Source organism: Solanum pennellii, chromosome 12, assembly GCF_001406875.1.
Source record: "Solanum pennellii chromosome 12, SPENNV200".
NCBI classification, from domain to species: Eukaryota; Viridiplantae; Streptophyta; class Magnoliopsida; order Solanales; family Solanaceae; genus Solanum; species Solanum pennellii.
In genome coordinates this window covers 80,776,226-80,801,700 of record NC_028648.1, presented here as the reverse complement: position 1 = coordinate 80,801,700, position 25,475 = coordinate 80,776,226, and the positions used below count along the sequence as shown (strand labels likewise).

The 25,475-nt window shown below is 35.2% G+C and overlaps 3 protein-coding genes across 4 annotated transcripts; 1 reads left to right on the top strand and 2 right to left on the bottom strand.

Annotated features, from left to right (window-relative positions):
• The first annotated feature begins 324 nt into the window (after window positions 1-324).
• LOC107005421 lies at window positions 325-7,188 on the top strand. The gene is made up of 10 exons (XM_015204013.2): window positions 325-627; window positions 2,302-2,384; window positions 2,483-2,560; window positions 2,940-3,052; window positions 3,152-3,217; window positions 4,470-4,571; window positions 4,672-5,206; window positions 5,733-5,938; window positions 6,118-6,281; window positions 6,835-7,188. The coding sequence occupies exons 1-10, from the start codon at window positions 509-511 to the stop codon at window positions 6,968-6,970; spliced, it is 1,602 nt and encodes a 533-aa protein (XP_015059499.1). The 5' UTR covers window positions 325-508; the 3' UTR covers window positions 6,971-7,188.
• A 2,362-nt stretch (window positions 7,189-9,550) lies between these two features.
• Window positions 9,551-14,462, bottom strand: LOC107007134 (casein kinase 1-like protein HD16). The gene is made up of 16 exons (XM_015205613.2): window positions 13,779-14,462; window positions 13,057-13,188; window positions 12,893-12,966; window positions 12,713-12,782; window positions 12,553-12,608; window positions 12,372-12,443; window positions 12,076-12,170; window positions 11,868-11,934; window positions 11,641-11,770; window positions 11,343-11,561; window positions 11,099-11,241; window positions 10,857-11,031; window positions 10,617-10,707; window positions 10,364-10,521; window positions 10,096-10,284; window positions 9,551-9,992 (listed from the first exon to the last, which is right to left on the bottom strand). Exons 1-16 carry the CDS (start codon window positions 14,172-14,174, stop codon window positions 9,933-9,935), a joined length of 2,127 nt encoding a protein of 708 aa, XP_015061099.1. The 5' UTR covers window positions 14,175-14,462; the 3' UTR covers window positions 9,551-9,932.
• A 1,688-nt stretch (window positions 14,463-16,150) lies between these two features.
• LOC107007133 (thioredoxin-related transmembrane protein 2) lies at window positions 16,151-23,758 on the bottom strand. Of its 2 annotated transcripts, XM_015205612.2 has the most exons (11): window positions 23,458-23,756; window positions 22,661-22,705; window positions 22,208-22,264; window positions 20,520-20,589; window positions 20,173-20,214; window positions 19,972-20,045; window positions 18,694-18,764; window positions 18,467-18,549; window positions 18,219-18,328; window positions 17,538-17,600; window positions 16,151-16,529 (listed from the first exon to the last, which is right to left on the bottom strand). In XM_015205612.2, exons 1-10 carry the CDS (start codon window positions 23,653-23,655, stop codon window positions 17,538-17,540), a joined length of 813 nt encoding a protein of 270 aa, XP_015061098.1. In that variant the 5' UTR covers window positions 23,656-23,756; the 3' UTR covers window positions 16,151-16,529. The 2 variants fall into 2 exon arrangements, with proteins under 2 accessions (XP_015061098.1, XP_027769356.1); XM_027913555.1 differs by lacking the exon at window positions 16,151-16,529 and having other exon boundaries at window positions 17,555-17,667; window positions 23,458-23,758.
• Window positions 23,759-25,475: the final 1,717 nt, after the last annotated feature.

The window sequence follows — 25,475 nt, the reverse complement described above, 5'->3', positions numbered from 1 at the left end:
ATCTTACCATTATCTGTATGAAGTAGATAAATTATTTTCGAAAGAAATTCGACTCAAAAGACCAACACAATAATTAAAAAGATGGCAATGTACTAAAACATGAAATTAATAGCTAAAATTTCGATATATATCTATATATATATATAAATTGTAACGAAAAATTACCGATCACCTAATCACATGAATAAGTGATATTAAACATAATATATCAAAAATTACATAAATATACCATGACAATTTATACTACCACCAAATCAAATACGTAATAGACTACTTGATCCTTAATTAGATATCTCGTCCTCCTATTTGGACACTCAATATGTTGAGCGAGTTCAACGTTAAACTTCCGTTATCTTCGCGGTTTAACTTAACGTCTTGTGCCGCTACTTGCAGACGGCGTTTTAAGGATCTCGCAGGTTCATTATATATCTACTAGCATAAAATGCGATAGTAACAATTTGGACTGAATCGAAGTACGCCATAGAAGCAACGAAGGTAGAAAAAAAAAATGGAGGACGATAGGATTCTAGAGAGAGAAAGGTATCAAATGGAGCAAATTCGGGAGCTTGAATCGGAGGAATTACAAGTTGAGGAAGTCGATGAAGAATCATCAGACGATGAAACTAAGTAAAATTATATACATTTTTTGCTTTTTTGCATTTTGATTTGTTGTTAAATTTGTGTGGTGATCGTATTTTCTAGGGTTTGTAGTTTGATTTATTATGAAGTGTGTATATTATGGCTTTTGGTATCAATGTTTGCATGTTTTGTAGCCTTGTGGTTTTGTTGTTTTAAGATTGGAGTAGTTTTTGAGATGTTTATATGCTTAATTTATCTACATCACATATCTTGTATCTGCAAATTGGAAATGGAAAGTAAAATTGGATCATTTTGTGCTTACCTAGACTAATTCCATGACGTATCACCTCGCATAAGCTAAAAGTACTAGGTAACTTTGTCCACCAAGGTTAGAGGAAATGAGAAGAACATGAGACGTCATGGTGCTCAACCACTTCATTGACCGTTAGGCCACACCCTTGGGGGTGCGAAAAGTCCAAAATTATAGTATTAGATTTCTTTGTACCTAGATAAAGGAGAGAGAAGTGAAATGTAGGCAATTGGATGACTTGGAGTATTGGAACATAGAAGTACGTCGTTTCTCTTATGTGAACTGGGAATCACTTTTGAGAATGCCTATTAGAAATTTACTTGGACCGCAGGTATCATCATAGTAAGAGAAGAATGTAAGAGAGAGATCTTTTTTCATTATTTAGATCACTTCTGTTTTCCCTCTAGATCTGTCACCTATAAATTATAAACTAGTCTGCTAGTTCTGCCTATCTACTTCTTTTTTTTTTAATTTCTGGACGGATACATCTTCTCTTTGGATCATTTAAAATACGATAGATTTTTCATGTTCCTTGCATAGGTTTATGTCTGATAGTTACATCAATACAATATCATGTTGTGTATGTTCAAACATATGTCGGTAAACAAAAAAAGGGGGTGGGGGGTGGGGTTATTAGAACTTTGAGAAGTTATAAGTAACTTAAGCCTAGTAGTCAAAGCAAGTAGAAGTATACTTCAGTCGGAACTGAAGAATGTGGTTTTGCGGACAATGAATTGGGATGAAAACCACAAGATCATGTTCAAATCTCAGCAGAGACACTCTATAGTTCAGGTGCGTCCAAGTTATCCAAGAAACTAATATATCCAAATATAAGTTGGAGGTTCTAACACAGTCCCAAATGTTCTCATCAATATATTTTGTCTAATAATCCCTCTGACTATAATATTTCAGTGCTTAATTGGGTGTGGAGTTCTAGAAAGAACACACATATGACATACTAATAGTACCCTGGAAGTTGGAACGACAGTGTTAGACATGCCACAACATTTTGATGGCTATAAGAATTCATTAAAGGTAAAATGAGAGGTTTAAAGTTGAAGAATTTTCTATATTCTGAGACAAAACGCTACGTGATTTCTAACATATGTCCTAGCATTGGTGGATAGAGTTACATAGTACCTGTTGCTGGTGGGTGGTGACATACATCTATAGAATTAGTCGAGGTGCTAACAAGTTGTCCCAGACACCACGACTACTAAAATATTGTTGTCATGCTTTTTTGGAATACACTAAAAATGGAACACGCGCCATATAAAAAATGAAAGGGAGGGAGTTACTCTTTTTCAGCTATGATCTAATGGATTTTCATTTTCTCATTACAAGTATCAATCAAGAATTTCTTTACTAAAAGACGAGAAATGATTTTTTTTGTACTTGGCTTCTGATCATAGTTACCGTAGTTCGGGGGGAGCATCTGCATCTGGTGAATTTACTTACAACACCTCTTTGGCTGCCTTACATTCTTACCTTGGTGGTAGGTGTAATCTGCTTTTCCATCTCATTTTTTTACTTTTTTGGGATGATGCAACTCTCATGTTATTTGACTTATTTTTAAACATTTTCTTGAGTCAGATGTTGAAGATACTCATAACAGGTTGGCCTTCTTGGATGGAGGAGCTGTCTTAAATGTTCCTCTGTTCTATCTTGAAGGTAAATTTCTCGGTTTGGACTGTATTTTTTCAATTAAAAGTATTTATGGAGGAATAAGAAATATGAACATTAACTGTATGAAACACGTTATCTTGTTTGTACAGTTGTAGATGTGAGGTATACAGCTACATGATGTTTGTGAGTTCGACTAGATCCTATATTTTTGTAGTTAGAGAAGTGACAGCCGTGCATGAAATCTTTTACCATAAATGCATGGCATTTTTGTTACTTGATCCCAAATTAGCATCTGAACTTTTCTTTCAGCTCAACAACTGTTTCAGAGTTCAGATTTATACCCAGCAGATGTTAACTCATGTGGGTTTGTCTTGGATAGTTTAACATCCTTTGCAGTGTCTTATGTGCTTTATTTTACTTCCAGGAGTTGTTTTATTTCCCGAGGCCACACTTCCTTTGCGAGTCATTCAGCCTAATTTTATAGCTTCTGTTGAAAGAGCACTGAGGCAAGTTGATGCTCCTTACATAATCGGCGTGGTAAGTGGATGCCTAATGGCACTGATATTTTGTTCTCTTTCCCTAGATTTTGTTTCTCTTTGAGTTTTGAGTGGGATTGATGGTAAAAATTTATTCCAGATCCGAGTTTACAAGGATCCAAATAATGGAAGGATAAAACTTGCAACCACCGGTACTACTGCTGAGGTAATGGAACTTGAATCCTCTGCTTTTGTTGATAGTTAATCCTCTGTCCTTTTATAGTCTAAATGATTATATTTCCTAGAAACTGGTAGAAATGTTTCTGAGCGTGAATAAGTAGACAAGAATCTCAACTGTTTCTGAAGAAGAAATTTCATGTGGGCTTTGTGACATTCCATCTTGTTACTAGATTTTTTGCAGATCCATTTATTTCTCATGACTGGTATAACATTGAAAAATCTCTGGATCTAAGGAAGAATTTCTAGTTCGACATAATCTAAATTAGAACATACTGGAGCTTCCTGTTTTTAGTTTATTTAAAAAAAACATGTTCTAGAAGCAGATCAAATCTGTAAGGTCAACTCTTTTTGGTAATACATCCCTCTTTTGTGAAGTGGGAACTTATGAGGTGCATACAGTTAATTGATGGCAAGTTCAAAATGGTAAAAGCAATGTTTATAAGTTCTTTTCTTTCTGTTGTATATGTTAGTTGCATGAGTGAGTTGTATTTGTTTTTGGTATTCCCTCTGTGCTCTCGATGTCACCACTCATGGTTACTTGGGATATTTAAGCTTAGAGTTAATTGACTATATCTTTTTGTTAGTTACTTACCTTATGAACAAAAAATATCTTTATGTTAGAAGATTGGTGGAAGAGACTATCTTAATTTTTTTGGAGCAAAAGTGATCCCATGTAATCTTTGCTGTTACAAGATATTCAAGGTAATTGTGAACAATTAATGAATTTGGAGCTGGAAGAAGTTTCCAGTGCCCCAAAGATAGCAACCAGGACTTCCAATATTGGAGAAGATTGTTAGTGCTAAAGGATATATCAAAGATGATCTTGCCTGTAACTAAAGTAAACAACTGAAAGATATACATTCTTCCACTGAAAGCTGTTCAGTGTGGATTAAAAATGCATGCATGTTGAAATATGGAAATGATTTATGTTTAAAATAGTATGGGCCTTGGGACGGTTAGAAGGTCCTCCATTATGAGAGTGACGCAAGCTAAATAAGGGGGTGAGCAGTGCTGCAATAATGAATATAAAAGTGGCTAAAATTTGACACAATGATTAGCTTGTTCTGCTACAATGTTGAATAAGAAATCAACTTGACTACCATGCCGTTTCAAATAAACATGCAAGGAGAATATACACATTGTACAGGGAGTCGATATATTTATGTTTCAGAAACATATCGAAGATGGTTTATTGTATGACTTGCTGATCCTGGGTAGCTATGTGTATACTGTTTCAGATCAGGCAATACCGGCACTTGGAAGATGGTTCGGTGAATGTTGTAACTCGTGGACAACAACGTTTTCGTTTGAGGCGCCGCTGGATGGATGTGGAGGGATCAGTAAGTGTACAACATATACTATTAGTTTATTTTTTTTAAAAAGGTATCCATAATTTTTTCATCTTCATAAATTCATGTTCTGTTGCATCTTTTTGTCTAGCCTTGGGGGGAGATACAGATTGTCAAAGAAGATTTGCCGTTGAGAACACCCAGAGAGGCTGTTGGAAGATTAACACCATTAAGTATCTTCCAATCTAATGTACATAGTCAAATACCACCGATGAATCGCTCTCGAGCTGACCTATATGGCTTTGGGAATGAAAATGATTCGGATGCAATGTCAGAGGAAAGTTTTGAAAGTGAACTTTCACCCACAGAAAGGAGGTTGCACCAGGCTGCTCTTGTTTCTTGTGATATGCTTGATGAGTCGGCGAGCAGTGACGATGAGAATATTGACCAGCAGTTTCGTATCCAACCTGCGAGATCTCCTTTTGATAGTTTTAGAAGGTCATTCAGCACGGGTAAAAAACAAGAGGCTGACGGTATGAGGCTTGCTTTAGGAAAAAGGTCTATGCCAACAGACAACACATGGAAAAAGCATTCTCTAAACCAGTTTCGTGAAGCTCCAAGGGCCTTTTGGCCCAGTTGGGTTTACCAGATGTACGATTCATACTCTCTTGCTCAAAGGGCAGCAGGTGAGGGGTCTTCACTTTCTCCTATCAGAAAATTATGGATGATGAATGTTCCAAATTTGGTCACACTAGTTTGGACTCTTTAGTAGCTGCAGTTATGACATTGTAATAATGGTGAAAAGACCTTTCTTCCTTCTCTTCTCATAAAATCATTTTAGAGAAATTACATATGCTAAAATTTGGGTATTTCGAATTGAAATTAAACTCATGCTAAGTGTGGTTTATGCTATCATGTGTTATCTCCTCCATCTTGCCATAAGAGGGGCTTCTCTTTGCTTAACACTTAGCTATCATCTTGTCTTAGATGGAAATCGCCTGATTTTTTGACGACAATCATGGGTAGACTAATCCACAATGTGAACTATTTTTACTCTGTTAATCTCAGTATGTTTGTGGTCTCAAGCGCACTTTGATAATTTATTCTTCTGGTGTTTTCTCAGCTTTTGATTCAACGGGGTCATTTGAGTAAGAAGTTACATTATCTGTAGAATTGAGACGGTTGTATTAATATTGAGTTGAAATTTTGCAGGTCGATGGAAACAGATAGTCAGGGCACCAAGCATGGACAGTTACATAACGAAGCCAGATCTTCTTTCATTTCATATTGCAAGTAAGATGCCCGTGTCTGAATCAACAAGGCAAGAGCTTTTGGAGATTGATGGAATATCCTATAGATTGAGACGGGAAATTGAACTGCTCGAGAGTTTTGACTGTGTTCGGTGTAGAAGTTGTGAGGTAATGTAGCAAATGACCCTTACTGATTTTAAATAACTGAATATTGTATCACTAGCTGTTCCATTTTTCCCTTCTCGAGGACACTAATTGTGATGTCGAAAGTGACACTAATGCTAATCTGCTGTTTTAAATAAGTTAAATATTGTGTCACTAATTGTTGTATTTCTCCCTTCTCATAGACTCTAATTGCCAAACGGAGCAATATGTTGGTGATGTCTAGTGAAGGCCCTCTCGGTGCTTACGTTAACCCACATGGTTATGTACATGAGATAATGACACTGTTTCAAGCAAATGGGTTGGCTGTTATTGGAAATCCTGTTAAAGAATACAGCTGGTTTCCTGGGTAAGTTATTTTCACTTGGCTGATTTTTATGGTCAACCATGTCTCGTTTCAATTATTTCCATAATTCGATCTTATTTTACGAAATGCATGAGTAGTGGGATATTATGAATCACACTAAGGTGTCGGATGAGAGTACGTTGAAGAACTCACTGCTCGACATTAGATGTGATAGAAGTGTGACTTATACTTGGAAACATCTTCATGGTTTGTTTTTAGCGTCTTCTTCACTCATCTGGAACATGAGAAGGTAGTCAGCTCCCTGCATTTATAAAGGAAATCGATGAAAATGGACATCGATAATAGAGTATAGTGATTTATTTTTCAATGGTTACTTGTTCACTCATCTGGAACATGAGAAGGTAGCCTGCTCCCTGCATTTAATGGAAATCGATGCAACTGGACATGGATAATACAGTATAGTGACTTATTTTTCAATGGCTAATTGCAAGAATGTCTGGTTTCTTGTGCAATAAGATATGATCTCTTAGTTGCTATATCACGAAATCTCGGTGTGAAGAGATCTGATAACTAAGAATGACGTTCTTGTATGTAGGTACGCCTGGTCAATCGCTGAATGCGCGACTTGTGAAACTCAATTGGGATGGCTTTTTACTGCTACAAAGAAGAAACTTAAACCCAGGTCATTTTGGGGCATTCGAAGTTCCCAAGTCGCTGATGATTCACGTTGAAGCTTTGGTATTTCATCGACCTGGTTTGTAAATTTGAGAGCTTTTGTACTTCAATAATAGCTCTTTACTTCCTAATCTGAGTTGTAGTATTTCATGCTCTTTATAACATGTTAGAACTTTGTCTGGGCTAAAATTTACATTGGGATATCAGTTTTGAGAGTGTTACGAGATAAAATTACAACAATATTCTACTAAGAAAACATTTACGTTTGTTGCTAGGGGGAATGACTTACAAGTACTTCAGTTACAAATTTTATGGAGTATCATTATTGTGGGAAGTGTGCTAGTAAAGACTGCAAAGAGAAGAACCCACACATGATTCTTTAGTAGATTCTTATAAACAAGTTCACTAGGAAAATTGAGGTACGCATAATTCGAATCCGAAAACATGTGGTCACAATAGAGAGTTGACACGATAATGAGAAACTTGGCAACACTCATATCTAAGGGTCTATAGAAACCACTCTCTACTAATCTACAAAGATAGGGGTAAAGTCTACGTTCGCCCTCCTCCTGCTCCTCCAGATATAGAGCAGACCATAAGGCACCATCCAGCCACCTTCTCCACCCTCCAAATATGATGTTCGCGCACACTTCTTTTAGACCATTAAGGCACACCTTTGGGGGCCAAGACCTTAGCTCCATCCAAGTGTGCTACGTACCAATTGATGCAGAACAAACTATCATGAAACTTCTGTATTATCTATACTAGATCCTCGAAATATTCTGAAGCTGGGAAGCGAAAGCAGCTCCAGCCAATCGTCAGATGTAGCTAGAGAAGCATCTATGCACACCACAGAACTGTGCATGCCAAAATTGACATGGGGTCACCTAAATACAAAGGACAAACCACAAGACTAGAAAGAGGCTAGGATTGCATTTGCAAGTTGGACCACCCTACAAAGAAAAGACAGGTTTCCAAGTAACAAATTAAGTTCATCCACAAATACTAGGTAACAACTTTCATCGGATTAGCAGCTACTGTAACCATGTTAAGCCACAGGTAGGCAGACACCTCCCACCCAATAAAATTGGTCAGTGGACTCTGGAAGAATATGGCATTACAATTTAGCCACAATTTTCTGCACACACTACAAAAGATAGAATATCGTGTAGACAATATAAGAGCAGCCCGGTGCACTAAAGCTCCTGCTATGTGTAGGGTCAAGGTAAGGGCATTGTAGGCAGCCTTACCTTGCATTTCTGCCAGAGGCTGTTTCCAAGGCTTGAAACCGTGACCTCACATAGCAGCAACTTAGCAACTTCAACTTTACCAGTTACTCAAGGCTCCCCTTCATCGTGTAGACAGCATAAACACATAAAAAGGATTTCCTGCAACAAAAAGTGCAAACAGCTGCTGCCATTTGCATCACCTAAAACCCCATAGTCATCAGAATCCGGGCACCACATGATTGACCGGCTGATATTGCTTCGTGAAAAAGCTTCATTTTTTCCAGAAAGGGGAAGGGTGGGTATATCAGCTCTGATAGGGAACTCTGCAGATTCCAGAATCCTCTGATATCACCCCCCAAGAATCACAAGAAAGTACCAAACACATGAGAAAAGGAAATACAAGTTTGAAACAAAGACGCGGCAGTGAAAAACAATTCTAAGGAACTTACAAAGTAGACCACAACAAGTAGATCAAGGGAACCTCCCTAGAGAAGAGAACATGAAATCACAATCACGTTTAGTTTGTCAATTTGGAATTAGTCGAGGTTATATTAATCAATGTTAAATGGAGCAGGAGCTTGTTCATGTTTTGGCATATATATAATCTTACAAAGACTTCCTCCACTGTGAAAGTTAAGAACATACAACAAGCTGACCACTTTCACGTGAATTTAGATATATTGTGGTGTTTGGTAGCAAGTAAAATATATTCCAACTGTTATCATGGAGAACAAGTGGGTTTCTTGCTTGTTTTCTTATGTTTATCTCAAGAGCATTTATTTTTAAAATCAAGCAAAAATACTATGGGAGGTAGCATCTAGCAAAATCTAGAAAATTTTGATCTGTTTAAGTGAAAAAGAAGTAACATGGGCAACAGACCAACCTTCCATCAGAATAATAGCGCTTCTAAATAGCCTTAGATACTCAAAATCCTAATAGTGGCAAACAAATAATTAACTTACACATTTCAAGGACAAACAAAACAAGGATAACTACCTCTTAGCAAACTGGTAACTTGCACATAATTAGCAAACTGGTAACTTACACATCTCAAGGACAAACTAAACAAGGACAACTCCAGAATAAGAGTTTACTGTAGAGTAGAGCTAACTCCAAAATATATGGTCTGACATGACCTGTGCTGAGAATTAAAATTTCCAGTGACCAAAACTCCATAATGATCATGAATGCACATAAGGAGTGATGGAGTTAACATATAAAACAACAGGAACAAAGTTCTACCATAAAGCAAGTAAAAATGCATTTCCAGCGCGAACTTGCTGTGAAGAATTAACTGATATAATATATGGTCTGACATGAGCCAAAACCAGGAAGCGCGAACTTGCTGTGAAGAATTAACTGATATAATATATGGTCTGACATGAGCCAAAACCAGGAAGGGGCACGAAACATAGAAATAGAAAATGAAACTACTAACAGTGTTCGAAATCCCTTACAAATTATTAAATTTCAGGGTCCACAATACTACAGAATATCCTGTTTTGGTCGTCTCTGAAACTAATTATTGTTTAAGCTGTACAATCTTTAACCAATATGTAAATTACTCCCATCCTAGCTCCAGAACTGCCTATACTAATATTCACATACATTGATGGCAATGGATTTTGCAAATAGGATTCCCAAATGAAAAGAAAAGCCGGGTTGACAAGCACGAAACAGTATCATCTATTTTTCTCCATTAGTTAGAAAAATATGAAGGATGTTGCTCAAGGCACATTCAGGGTTATCACACGGCACCCAAGAAAATTAGCAGCCAAACCTTGGTGCCTCAAGAAACAGTTCGCCCATAACAGATAGATGCAAGGTAAAGATTTTTTGCCCATTTCTCCTGCAGCGAGCACAATCAATAGTTAACAATGGAACATGGAGTCAAAAAAATCACAAATAGAGTGGTTCCTGATAAGAAAAGCATAACTGATTAATTAAACAACCTTGACATGAGTGCTAGGAAAAGCAGAAGTACGAAGTGTCTCTTGTGTTTCATCTGCAGGTTTCCTTCTTGGAACACTTAGAACTAAAGCAGCTTGATCCCATGTGGCTGCAGTTGAAGTAATCCTATATCCAGCATCCCATCTCCTATGGACCCCTTCACTAGGATAGAGAAAATCTAATTCCACCACCTGCAAATCATATACCGAATTACAAATCTGAACACTAGCAAGTGACCCTAAAAATCAAAAGAGAATTCACGATAAAAACCTGATCAGAAAACCCAGCCCCACGAGACATAACAATCGCCCATCTACTTCCTGCAGTTGCCATGGCAGTGACATAAAAACCCTCTCTCCATTTTTTGTTTATCCACTTAAATGGAAAAGACTCGCCGACTTTGTACGACTGCTGCAGATACTGTGTACCTGGCAATTTACAAACAAAACTAAGTTTGGTCTTCCCTAATTCACAGATTATGGTGCAGAACATGTATTTTGCATGCTACAAGAGCTTCACTAACCCTTTGACATGATAACTAATGAGCTCCCATTAGTAGCTCCAGCTATAGCACTTATATAATAATTCTTCTCCCATTGCTCCATAATCCATTCCTATGTTTAAACATACACAGAGGGAATCAGATAAAGCCTGAAGGAGTAAATTGAATTATGCATAAGTTTGCTAGAGGTATAGCAACTATGCAACATAATTTATTTGAATACGCTTCAAGATAGACCACACTCGTTGGAGCATAACAGACCTTGTGAAGAAATAAAGGTGACAATTCATAAACTTGGGCGCTGAACCCAGTTCCTGCATCCATTATTAGTGCCCACAAGCTTGAAGAAGATGCCACACTGCTGATAAATAGTCCGTCTTCGTTTCCTTTCTCAATGTGCTGAGCTAGCCTCATATCAGCAACATTATAGTGATACCTGCAAGCCAAAACAATGTCACTGCATTGTTCAAGCTCAAATCAAAGAGATTCCAAACTGTATATACCTTTGCTTCATTGGGCGACGAGCATTGTAAACACTGATCCATTGTGTCGCAGGCATTCCCATGCGAACCTTCTTCTTCGGCTGTTCATCATCTTCTTCTTCCATTGTCAATCTTCCTCTTTTCTGCCCAACTTGGTATATAAGCTTCAAAAAAAAGAAAAATATGTTAGGAAATTCTATTTCTGCTGCTGATTCTTCGACATCAACAAATACATAGAATAAAGATGTATGCAAATAATACCTACCTTTTGTGCACCATCAGTGTTGATTGGCCTGATTTCTGGATTTGGACCTACTACTCCATCAAATAAGGAGATATACCTAGCATAGTTAGGCTCCTCGTCGAACTTCAAGTTCACAACATATTCCACAAAATGCTTAAACGGAGCAGGGCAGAAGCAGCAAAGAGTTTCTGGAGAAGATGCCATCTTCTTCTTACAGACAAGGAAACCTTTGTTCTCTCCCTAAACAGAAAAAAAATCACGTCACCGGAAGGAGACAGTTACAAGTAAAATGCCGCAAATAAATTGAGAAAAAGAAAACCTGGTATCCCTGCCAAGGCAGCCGGCCTCGGAGAAGAAAGATGAGCGTGTAAGCCAGTGACTCTAAATCATCCCTTCGGCTTCCAGTCCTTCCCAGGTGAGCATGCACACTAGCATACCTTACAGTTCCCCTGAGCCAATGGTTCTCTTGATAGTCAGTGGAATCAGATGCAAAACAAATGTAGCCAAACAAACAGATAGGACAAATTGAAATATTGAATATTGTACCTAAAGACATCAGGCCGCTGATCATACTCAACATGTAAGCCGGTAGAGGCATCACGCCACCTTGTTGCTGGACCATTCAAACAGGTAAATCAGCATATGACCATATTATGCTAAATAGAGCATGATGAAGATACCAAAGAGAGAATATGGGAAAGATGAACAATAAATTGTTCTTTCCTTCTTCTGTTCTAAGCTACAATTAACTCACCCAATCCAAGGTCAACAAGAAACAATTTTTTTTCATCAGGAGTTCCAGGGGTTCCAAGAAGAAAGTTTTCAGGTTTTACATCCCCATGCACATACCTTCAAAACAACATCAGCCAGACAAACCAATCAGATCAATTAAACATTATTTCCTAATTGCTCTTTTTTTTCCCCTTATCAGGAAGGCCAAAACAGTCAGTGTAAGCCATATAGCCAGAATTTATAATCTACCTAAAGATAGAAAACAGCTTCATACATGTAATACACTAGGAACTGTTAATCTAAGCATGAAATACTTACCCTCTGGAGTGCAATTTCTCTAGTATGGAAATTGCTTCGATGGCAATGCATGCTACCATTTCAACAGACATCCTAAATGGACAACATAAGAACCAAAGAGATTGCAATGACGTTCAGAAAACAGAAACATGTTTAAAAATAAGCATTATATATATTAACATGGATGGAGAATACAACTTACGTATGGGCATTATTGTTCCAGACATCCCATAAACTAGGACCAAGCATATCCATAACCTGTAATTTCATTAAAAGAATTCAGCAGTTCTAAAGGAGATTGGAAACAACTGTAACTTGAAACAAATAATTGAAATAACTCCATTAAACTGCAGAACACATACCATAATATAGTAATCACCTTGACGTCCCTTGTAATGTACACGTGGTATACCATGACTGCCACCAAGTGCACTAAAAAGAACAGGAAAGGGGCATCAACTCTTAGAAAATATTTAATTACCAGATATCAGTAATATAAATAAGATAACAGAAGGAGCAACAAGCGTTAAACGACCACATACTTGTAGACCTGCCACTCATAAGGTGGTCCATGGTTACAACCTTTGCTGCTTCTATGCTCGAATTTCAAGGCAACCTAGAATCAGAAATGATAATTCATCACAATAAAGATTATCATCTTCAGCAAACAACAGAACAGTAAAAAATTGGAGAAGTAACAAAGTACCTCTACTGCTCCTGGGCCAGTTCTTTCATGTGGATTGGGTGGGTTCGCACGACGACCTACAAACACTTGACCAAATCCTCCTTTACCAAGTTTCCTGTCAATCCTATATGCTGGCGATCCCCCAACCTGGACCTATTGGACGCAAAAGGACACAATATAAAACAACAATCAAGTCAAGTGCTTCAATGTAAAACAAGGGAAAAAATAAAGTGGAAGAGAAACAAATACTCGGCCTATCTTTCAATTCCCCAAACAAGACAACAGAAACAAATTCTCACTGAGCTCGACTAACGACAAAATTCAAAGGAGTCAAAAAGAACAGAAAGTAGTAACTAGTAGTACACCTAACTGCAATACTTGTAACCCACAGTCAAAACACTACACTAGCCTGTGACCATAGATTTTGAAAATTTGTCTTCAAACATCTGTCTAGCCAAGAAATTTAAAGTTAGCAACTGACCAAACACAACTTCAAAAACTCAAATTTTCAGGTTCAAAAACTCAATTTTTTCAAGTTTAACTTCAAAATCTATGGCCAAACTACATTACTGCAAAAAAGTTAAATCTTTCACACATGGCAGATAGAAGTTTAAGCAAAATTACACATTAGACAAACCCAGAAACCTGCAGCTCGTGACTAGCAGAGTTCAAACTGAAATTACATCCAATAAAACTCACAGACAAATTGTTGAAATGAGAGTTTATGAGTTGAAAAATGATACCCTTTCAGGCAGTGGAGCAGTGCTGCCTTCATCCTCAGCAGCCAAACCCTTATCACCACTCTGACCGCCACTGTCGTATTCATCCATCTGTTTTTCTCCTACTTCTTCCTCCTTCTCTACTTCCTTCTTCTCCTTATCCTCTTCTCTAGACGCTGTTCTCCTTACAGTATTCTCATCACCTACTGGTACAACCTCCTTCTCCTCGTTATCTGTCTCCTTCTTCTTCCTTCCACCTACTCTAACTCCACCGGCTCCTCTCTGCCTCGTAGTCCGTGCAACAGTTGTTCTCCTTGTAACCCTCTTGTTCTCGTTATCGTTGTTTTCTTCCGGTTCAATCGCAGCAATCGGTTTACGGCCTCTTCTCACTCCACTACGCAATTGAGGCATATCGATCATCCATCAAGTTGTGAAAACCCTAACTCGATCTTCATCAGTCAAAGCTCAGCTTCTAGACTCTTCTTCAACTCACTCTCCTTCACAACTAACAGATCTCCAATAACTAAATCGGAGTTACAGAAATCTGAGCACCGGGAACTCGCCGGCGGTCAGTGGCCGATAAAATTCAAAGGTTTATTGTAGAGATCTATGGAAATGAGAAACGATGAAAACTATGGGTTTGGCTCAAGAGAGACGACGAAAAGTGATGAACTAAGTTAGAGGTGTCAATTCATTTTCATTTCGTTTAGTTTTGTAAGAAAAATTACTTTGCCAAGTCATAAAATTTCAAAGTCAATTTTTTTTACTTTTGAACAATGCATTTAAAATTTTATATATTATAAATTATAGAGTAAATATTATAAATAATAATTTATATATTAAAAAATTACCATTAAAGAAAATTTTGAAAATATAGGAATAAATTAAAAATACTCCTAAATCCAGCGTTAATTATTAGTTTCAATTTCAAATCATTGGTGGTCTAAAAAAATATATCGTACAACATGTATGAAAAATATTTTTAAATTCTTACTAAATTTAAGAATGTGTTCAATCTTCTCTCGACTTTCTATCAAAAGTGTTATTTTTACAAAAGTTTGAAATTGCTTGCTATGACATATGACGTATTAAGTTATATCTAAATTTAGTTAGTTGAATAGAAAAATATTTTTACGAAAATAAATTATTAGTCTTTTACCAAATTTTGGAAGTATTTTCAATAATTCTTATTTAGTAATTTCCCAAATTTGTATTTTCTCATTCGTTAATTTCTCAACTAAAATTGATTACGGTTTTTGGTAATTTAATTTGTTAGTGGAACTCTACGTGGCGGATGATGAATGAAAATACGACAGATAAGAAAGAGGCATAATAAATAAGTGATTCTTTTGGACCATTTGGTCATAAGATTTCTAAAAGAATTAAAATTATCTTCAAATATTATATTTTTACTTTAATTTTTTATATTATTTTTATTATATATTGAAATGTCAAAATAGGAAAATTTAACCTCATAAAACCTAACACCTAACGCGGGTCAAGAAATTTAATGGGCTAGGACGGATCGGTTCTTTATTTGAAAGGGTTATGTTCAATTTAGCCCAACCCTAAAAGGACCACGGGCTGGAATGGACTAGACTTTTTGTTTTTCTCAAATTTAAAATTCTATTATTTCAAAAAAATGAGAAGATTTTCAAATAATAATGATTTCAATAATACTGGAAAAATTTAATATAATTAGCATGAATATAAATATGGGTGATACATGTATCTCATATGATAATACACAAGCGAGATAAGAGAGTGGCGAGCGAGATGGAAGGAAGGTGAGGGCGCGGAATTGGTTAATATATTCTAGATACATGCAAATTTATTTGGATAAAGTGTATCTAGAATAAATTACACCTAATATGAATTCATGTATCTCGAGATACTGTATTTAGATACACTAAAATCTAGTAAGATTTGTACTTTTTGCAACATAGTATGTACACTAGTAAAAATTTTGTAAGTTACCCTTCAATAAATAGTTTTGGGCTATGAACCGCCCCATCCAACCACGACCAAGCCTCAAAGGTGAAAGACTTATATGGATCCAACTTTAAATGGGCTTGAAAATCCTACCTCCATCCTACCTCAATAATGGATTGGATTGGGCCAACCCATCGGCTAAGCCCATTTGATTATTGATTTTCGAGTCTATAATTTTTGCAAAGAAAAGCAAAAAATTCATAGTTGAAAGTTAGAAACTTCAAACTGTAACACTTTTGCTTCTAAGATCAAACTTTATAGTAAAAGTCTAGTACAATGTCATGGAGTTCGTAACTTCATAAATGTAAAATCAAACTTTTACAAGTGAAATTTCATAATAGTATCTTAGAAGCTTTTATAAGTGAAACTCAAAAATATCGTGCTAACTCAATACAAAGTTATGAACAAACTACGTGTTCTCCTCTCAAGCATAATGTATTGAACTTTAAACTTTAAAAAGTGAAATTTCATTACAGTATCTCAGAATTCGATCTTTTTTATAAGTGGAACTCCAACATATCGTGGTGACTCAATACAAAGTTATGAACAAACTGCGTGTTCTCCTAATGTAAGAAAAGGAAATGAAAAAAAAAAACAATTTCCTTACAAATTTCATGTCTGATCTAGCACCTTTTAACATGTTTACCTGTAGTTTTGGCAGGAAGTTCGTGGGAAGAACAAGAGTGATTAGTATCTTCAGAAACCGTGTGAGAACGAATAACATCTCCTTCTATTGGGGTTGGACGAACAAATAGGAGATCGCGAATACCTTTCGTGTTTGACCTGCAGGAATGTTAACAATGCATTTGTTTGGGTTATTTACTGAACATTCATGTTAGAAGGGTTCAAATCAAAATAAACTAGAAGCTAACATAAGTAATTCCTAACCGTGAAGCAGTAGTTCTTTCAGGCTAAAGGTAATTAAATATGTATACAGAATGTTTATGCTAACAAACGGTAGTTTCACAGCTTTGTGAAATAGAATAAGAATGTTCGACAACCTAAATTGTTTGATCCAAGTATGTCGAACAACACATGAAACAAGGGATCGAGCAATTTTCATTTGTCTTTGGGGCAAATGCAACGAAATGGAGAAAGATCATATGCTTAATGACAAAATAGATCTACAGCATTTCATTGATTGAACCATAGATACCTTTGATGATCAAATGGGAAACAGGGTGAGATGGAGAAATCAAGAACGCATTATCTAGCATGCAAAAATAAGATAGAAACCAAGGTATTGAGTTGTTCCAAAGGTTTAAGGAAAGTTTTAAAGGGGATTAGAACAAACTGCTATGCGATCAAATGAAACAACTTTGACGTTTTGTCTTGAGGTTTATTTGTTTTGTTTTTTTTTCATTTTCCTGATAATTGCTACCTAGCTCTGTCATGAGTGAATTTCAGCCTTGACATATGATGCAGACAAAACAATCATTGATATATTTTGGTAATGTCACTTGTACTTCTAATTGGTATGTGCAAAGTGATGGGTTGAAATCTATATATTTGTGCAGATGACTTACAATCCACTCAATAAGACATAGAAGCACGAAGCTTCAGAAGTAGGAGAAATACATCCTCTGGAAACCACATGGATAGCAATATCAGGAGAATTGTACCACATCATGAAGAATCCAAGAAAACATGGTGTGCATTGTGCAACAGTGAGTTTATAAGGTTATGTGGATGAACACAGGCAGCAAAGAAAAACATATATACGCGGTGATGGAAAGCACATAAGTTGAGGTATTCAAAGTAGGCTCTTAAACAGTCACAGGTCACAGTTACCTATTTTCCATTAACATAATCCAGAAGTCTTTTGTCAAGCTCAAAACGCCCACAAAGAAGTCTCTGCAATAAACTTGCAAATGTCATCAGCACCGAATTTCATCGTTCATAAATAACAGACAGCTGAAATCTGAAGAAAGAAAAGATACAACTGATTCTAAGATGCTAAATTCAAGTACCTATATTTGCACTAAAGAAGGAATAAGATATTGATATGTATATTTTTTCAGAACAAATATAGTACTGACAGGAGGTGCCAGAGGATAGCCATAGAAAGCACAATGCATGAATGTGGGTGCGTTTGAACTTTTAGCGGAATCTATTAAAAGTCGAAGGGATTAATGAAGTCATATTTTGGAATATTTCTGAGATTCACAACATCCAATATATTTGTTGAACTAGGATTGTAAATGTGAACTACGCCCTAGCTGGTCGTTGTTAAAGTATGAAAAAATCTGAATCTCAAAATACATGAGGTCAACAATCAGGCATTGTGCAGAAATACATTGATGAAAGATAAAAGGTGAATACTTCTATCATATGGAAACAGAGAAAACCACAAAGTGGAAGCAAACAGTTAAAATATGCAATAGGAATAGATTACTTCGCTAGGAACAGAAAGGGCAAGCAGGGGATGGGGTAGGAAATACAACACTTGCACCTTGTGGTAGCAGAGAATACCTTTGTAATGGTAGGACCAAAAACATATGGCTCAGAGTCAAACTCTGGAAAGCGTGCAACCTCTACAGCATTCTCAAATAGAATGTACACCGGAAGTTGGTTCAAGCTTCCTAGATAAGATCTCCCAATGAACCAGTCAATTGAAAAGTCAAATGAAACAACAATAGCACTTTAAAGTGTTAAACACCACAAAATCAATAAATCCAGTTCATAAAACACATGTAACAGCAGAGTAAATAGTAACACACCAAGAGAAATGCCGAATCTTTCTGCAGCATTAGGGAAGAGTCCAAGATCAATTGTCCCAAAAGATAAATTTGTATTTGAGTATCTGTTCAGGAAAATATATAAGAAACTTGCCATTACAACCAAGAAAAGAAGTCTCAGAATTCAAATTTGGGTTGAACAAATGACCAACTTCATGAAATGCCTCATTAAGTTTTAATAATAAAATCATAATGGAGCATACACTCACGTTATTGAGAGTTCTGGAAAAAAGGAACTTGTGCATACACAAGCCGTTGTGGAGAAAGCGCGAAATTCAACCTGCCAAAGGTGAAAACCATAAAGTATAAGAAGGAACAGAAATACAGAGATTGTATACATAAAATAGAGAGGTCATTTTCATGTCATCTCCATCTTCTTTTTGCCACATGACACACACAAGAGTGGGATTGGATCCTCTTTATTTCTTCTATTCAACTTTCTGATGCAACTTTCTAATACGTGATATATTTTTTAACATAATCATTTACAAGTTAAACAGTATATATTTGGCCATTCAAAATAGTGAAATTTGCTAATAAAAATTTTATTGATCAGAAGTTAAAACATTCTAATCAAGCAGCACACTTACTCTATTAGTCTTAGCATCATCTACTCATTCATTAAATGCAAATTATAGGAATTTCAACGAAACATTCTAGTTTTACTTCTGTACCAGATAACCGGAAGAAAAGGAAGAATATAAATTGAAAAAAGAGCAATTAGGTACTGTTGACTGTTGAGAGCCAAATTGGCTCACTTAGGAATGGATGTCTCTTTATATTGTCTTGGACTCTTGGGGAATCCTCTCCGCTTGAGCAAGCTTTCAGGGTTGAGTTAGGCACAAGGTCTATTTAACATGGTATTAGAGTGAGGCCTTTCCCGATCATTATTTACCCGATGTGGTGCCACCATCTTATATGTTCCATGCTCCAGATTTTCAGTACTGGGCGTGCAGGGGATGTTTGAGTCCACATCGACTCACTTAAGGATGGGAGGTCTCTTTACATGGTCTTGGGCAATCCTCCCCTCATGAACTAGCTTTGGGTTGAGTTAGGCCCAAGGTCCATTTAACAAGTACCAAAAGAATAATGTTAACAATAACATAGTGCTGACCACATTGTGGACCCAAATAAATTAAAAAGTTTATCCGCTCAAATACACAAGGATTAGAGGATAACTACAGTGCTTGTATAGCAGACTTGATAGTAGTTTACCATTTCAAAAGAAAAAAAAAGTATCATAGAAGACAGGATCAGCTAGAAGAACAAATATGTGTTGCATTTTCAAAACAAGGTCTTTGTAAGTTTCTGTTTGCACAACACCATTCAAGAGTATTTCCAAATGGCCAAATCTCCTAAGCATTCACAATCACCACAACTAAAATTGTTTGTTCTTATCTTCAGGGAGGCACAACGCTAAGTAGAAACTACAGATAAGGAACCTTTCCAAAGAAAATAATACCAATAAAAAACTGCAGAGAACCAACCAGCCAAAATCGTGATGTATTTCCTTCAGTAAGCAAACTCTCCAACTGCAATGGTGTCAAATGATTTGAAGAACCTGGACGTTTACATTTACACACTCAGTGTGCCTTAAATTTATTTTTACAAGTTACTCCATGTACCATATTAAACTCAGAAGACTATAAGAAACAAATGTAGCCTCATAATGGGAGTAGTGAGAGTACCTAATCCTTCATATGGAGGCTGTTGTGCAATAATATGTATTACTGCAAGGAAGAAACCGATACGACAACTGCATTAGAAAAAATTACCAAGTATAAACAACAACATATTCAGTGTAATCCCACAAGTAGGGTCTGAGAAGATTACAAAGTATAAACGACATTCTCAAATAAGGGTAACAACAAAATTGCAAAAGGCTAAGAAAGTCAGTAAGCCATCCATCTAATAGATAGATTTCTCATAATGCTTATTCATGCATCGCATTATGACAATCATAATGCTTTTCAACATCCCTATCAAGTTTTAGAGCTAGCATTATCAGAAACTGCAAACAAAGAGTAGAACCCACCTAAAAATGCCAATGCATACCAGAGAGCCAAGTGATAATCCATAACTAAAGCAATGGCAGTAAGGAAAATCTGAAAAGAAGCAATTTTGTGTTAAATATTCCAATGTAAATAATAAGAATTCAACAGAAGCTATAAAGAACTACTCAGCTGTTGATGGTAATGAAATTTGAAACCAGATTTCCAATATTAAATTTGATGTCGAATTATGCACAATCAAAGAACAGAAATTTGAGAAATGTCCACCCTATTTACAGTATTTATTTCCTAAAAAGAATTTTTCTGCTTGCTACATATCATACTAACTGAACGCAATGCAATGACTAGTCTGCTAATTGCCGCAGATTTGTTTTTTCTCCCTTCTTTTGTATAAGCATAGTGTAATATTAAAGAGGATCAAGATAGATTAAATACGCCACTTTCACCATGTTCGTTCTTACTCCTAAGATTTCTAAATTTTTCAAACCAGTACAATATGGGAAATTCTGCAATGTTTTTTTCCAATCATGGGGAAAGTCTGAAATGCTATGACTTAATAAGTATCATAAGTTGTAATTCAAGTTTATCTTCCCATTATAAGTTTACAAACTGCCACTGCTCAAACATCAATAAAATTGTTACTTTATCAACCAAAAAAAAAATATACAAACTGCAATTGGTCACTGTAGGACTAATCCTATGTTTACGGAGGCTCTTTTTTATGTTTTTTCTTTCAAGCAACTGCTGACAGATTACTTCTTTTCATTCCTAAGGTATAATGTGGAAAAGAAACCCACTATAATAAAGGCCTTTTGCAAAATTAAGGTTCTAAATGATTGCAACAACTTTCCAATTGTACTGTGATCCTTTTTATTTAGTTAACTACCCCTTTTTGGGGGTGGAAGTGGGGTTGGGAGGATATTACACACACACTCCTGACAACAGTTTCAAGTTGCAAGGTAAATCAATTAAAGTCCGTGGCATAAAGGGAACTGTGCTTCCTTTTTTACTTCTAGTCTAGAAAGAAAGTACACATATTCCCGATAAATTTTTTCAAGATATAAAAAATGATAGGTCAATGTAAGAGGTGTCATTTTCTTTACTGTACAAAATGTTACCATACTACAAGCGCACAGAGCCCTTAGCAGCCATAATTAGCTGAAAGTTCAAAATAGAATATTTAAGCAAGTAGTGCAACAATCAATAATTTCTCAGACAAGTTCGACTAGTGTTCTTCCTTTAACTCAAAAGCCCTGATGAGCTGACTTCAGCTAGTACTACATCTGTCCTATATGATTATGACCTAATTTGGCTTATGAGGGTTGACTGGTTTGTTTTGTTTCTTCTATTGGACATTGATTTACTTATTTACTGAAACTTGATATCAATTCTTTATTCAAGCTTGAAATGAAGAAACTACATGGAAAATAGTACTACTAATCACCAATTTTTGAGCTAACACGATTTAAAATATGGAGTAACTAAGCAGGGTCTCACACAAAGAAGAATCTAGCTGATTTTCTACATTATATCTTGGGAAACAAAATGAGATGGGGGTTGATATTACTGGCATTTTGGGTAAGTTAAAGATTTTGAAAATCACAGATAGCTATATCCAGTCATCCACAAACATATTAATTATAAATCATGATGAAGAGAGCAGAATTATGTGAGGATTGAGGATGAAGAGCATAAAAATAACAGATATAACCTTAGCAAACAACAAAGTATCTTGAATGAAGGATTCCCAGCTTTCTGTCCTTACTATCTGCCGTGCAAAGTAAACAACAATGTCAAAACAACAGGTATAGATCTCTCCTTTTCAAGCAACAATTTTAGGCATCAAACAACAGAAAATTCAGGGGCTGGAGAGCAAATTGTATGCGAAGGAAATGTTACACGAATTTGTTCAATAGGATAAGGAAAAGATTTAATGTTGCTTTAATGCTCCAATTGAGAAAATTAGGTGATACTGATACATATCAAAGGATAAACTCCAACCTGAACAGTCTGACTATGAAGTATGAACTCCTTTTGAAGTGAAAAAACATGTATATTGGATAAGTCTTTGGGATGAGAAAGGAATGAGCAAAAATATGAAGATAAAAAAAGCAAGGTCTCATATGCTACTTTCTTATTGGAAAAGGATCAGTTAAATAATTACCTTCACAACAGTTAAGACACAGTATGCAACAAACACTTGAATCTCCTGCCAATGAAACAGAAAATCGTGAATAAGACTATAATGACAGCACAGAGAGGGACAGAATTTCAAACAAGTATATTACCAGCTTGTTGTTTACATGGTTGTGAAATATCCTTTCATAATATATCCTATTGTATAGTACTATATTGCTTTGATAAGTACCGTTTATGGATAGATTGTAGTATTGTTTTTGTCTTTCATCATGGCAGATGAGAAGAAAAAAAAAAGTAACAACACTGCATACGAGTCGTTACTCCACTATCACCAACTGTTTCATTTTCCTACCTGAACTATCACCATCTCTGTATGAAAACACACCTAGTTGAGTAAATAGTGATAGTTCAGCTAAGATAAGGTAACAAAGCCATCATAGCAGTCATTACATAAAACGAAACTTTTCATCTTTACATAACAACAGATTTAACATTATGATATAAATGATCAAAAACACATTGAACTGTCACTTTTTCGCGAGTTTCACATACTAACCATAAGCTGTTCCTTTTTTCTATTTGAACTATCATCAGCTGTTCCATTTTCCTAGCTAACGTATTAGATACTTGGTCCAATCACCTTCCAGGTGTGTATTACTACATATTTGAAGTAACAAATACAATACAATAGGTAACAACCGTCCCAAACAAATTCATTCTCATCAGTCATTGCATGTATCATGTATCAATATAGCTACAAACAAAACAACTTTATTCACACACAAAAAAAAAAGCGAGATTCAAGCCGAGAAGAGTATATACTCGTTTAAGCAGGAACGAATTGCGAGCAGGATCAAGGATTTGGAAAGCGGAGCATCGAACGGGGATGTATGAGAAGAAAACTAGCAAGTGAAACAGATAATACGGCTCCGAAACCATCAGATTCAACCATCTCACTGGATCGTAAGAAGATTCCTGATATCTTTGAACACTCGATCCGCCATTGCTGTTCTTCGACATAGCTGCAGATCCACCAAATGAGCTTTTTGATTCTGCAAAATGCTAAGAAGAATTCATTTGAATATTTAGCTGAAGCTTTAACCAACTGAGAAGAACTCAAATGCCCAGTTTTGATTTGAACTTGACCCGGGTGAGTAATTTGCATTTTTGCACCCTTATATTTATGCAAAAATTTTATTTGCACCATATTGTTTTAAAATGTATGATTAACCCCCTTTCTAATTAATTTTTAAAGTGTTTTTTGAAAAAATAATTTTTGTGTATGGAAAATCAATTTGAACATATGTTTGGTTAAATAGTTGAAAGTATTTTTTAAAAAATAAATAAAATAAAATTCACCTCCTAAAATAAGTTATGCTTACTATTAAAGGATTTTTGTTTTTTTTTCTTAAAAGTTTTTGTACTTTAGATTATTAGAAGTTTGATTAAATAGATCATCAATTAAATTGTGTGAAAAAATTGGTTTTTTTTTTCTTATCTTAAATCCAAATAATGAATTGACCTTATAAAAAATATGTTTATCTTCATTTTTTATATTATTAAATGTTTCACCTTTGTATCCTCTATAATTTCTTATGTCTGTCTTTAACGGTGGATTCATAATTTGAAAATTATTGATTTATTTAAATTCTAATCTTTTAAATTGCTGGTTTTATTTTATACTTATTCATTGAATTTATAAAACAACACAAGATTTTAACTAAAGTTAATAAATCTTGGAGTCAACACTCTAGCTCCATTCTTATGGCTACTATAAAATTGTTATTTTGGTAAATAAATTTTAACATTATAGGTTTAAATTCAAGACCGATGTTATAAGTATGTTCCTTAAATTAAAGGGATAAAAATAAAATAAAAAATTCTTATCTAAGTAAGTTATAGTTACAAATCAAGTCTCAACATCAATTGGTGAAAACTTTTCAAGCTTAATACTTCCCTTCTAGTCTTTTTTGTTGTTCCAAGAGGGAAAAAAAGTTGTTGAACAAATTAAAAAGTTGTTGAACAAATTCTTGAACTTTCTATAGTTGAATATTGTTTTTGATTTTGTTATGTTTATTTACAAGTATGTAAGTACACAAGATATAAGTAAATATAGGTGTATTTATAATATGAAATAAGAATTCTTGATATGAAATAAAATAAAAATTCAATTAAAATATAATTGTATTTTATAGCATCATTAATTCAGTTTATTAAAAAAGAAGAATATTTTGTTCCGAAAATAGTAAATCGGTATAAATTTTCTACTTCAGAAAAAATAAATGTCAATATGAAAATAAAAGAAAAATATAAAGCAAATTGTTTTTTTTTATATATTTTACTTTTATTTCTGAAATCTATTACTGGATAAATTCTTGATGTAATATATACCTTTTCATCGACACCAAAACGATTCTCCACCAATCGATTTGGGGAAAAAATAATGGTTAATACAATACAAAAGAAAAATGAGTTAAAATATGAGTTTTAATAAAAGTACCAAAAAAATCTTATCAAACTCCCTAACGATAATATTTTGTTTGTTAAATCTACATCAAAGTATTCAACAAACAAGGGTTTATACGTTCTCTTATGATTCCTTTTCAAGTATTAAGAATTCAATGTAAATGTAAATTTGGCCGAGAAAAGTATAAACCCTATCTATCGAATCTGTTAAAGTAAATTTACAAACAAAACATTATCGCTACGGAGTTTAGTAAGCTTTCTTTGGGTTGCACTTCTGTCCACTTCATGAAGTTTATACAATTGTCAACTACTTAATAAATTAAAAACTTATTAAAAGAGACATTAATCGCATAATTATATAAGGATTGCTCTAA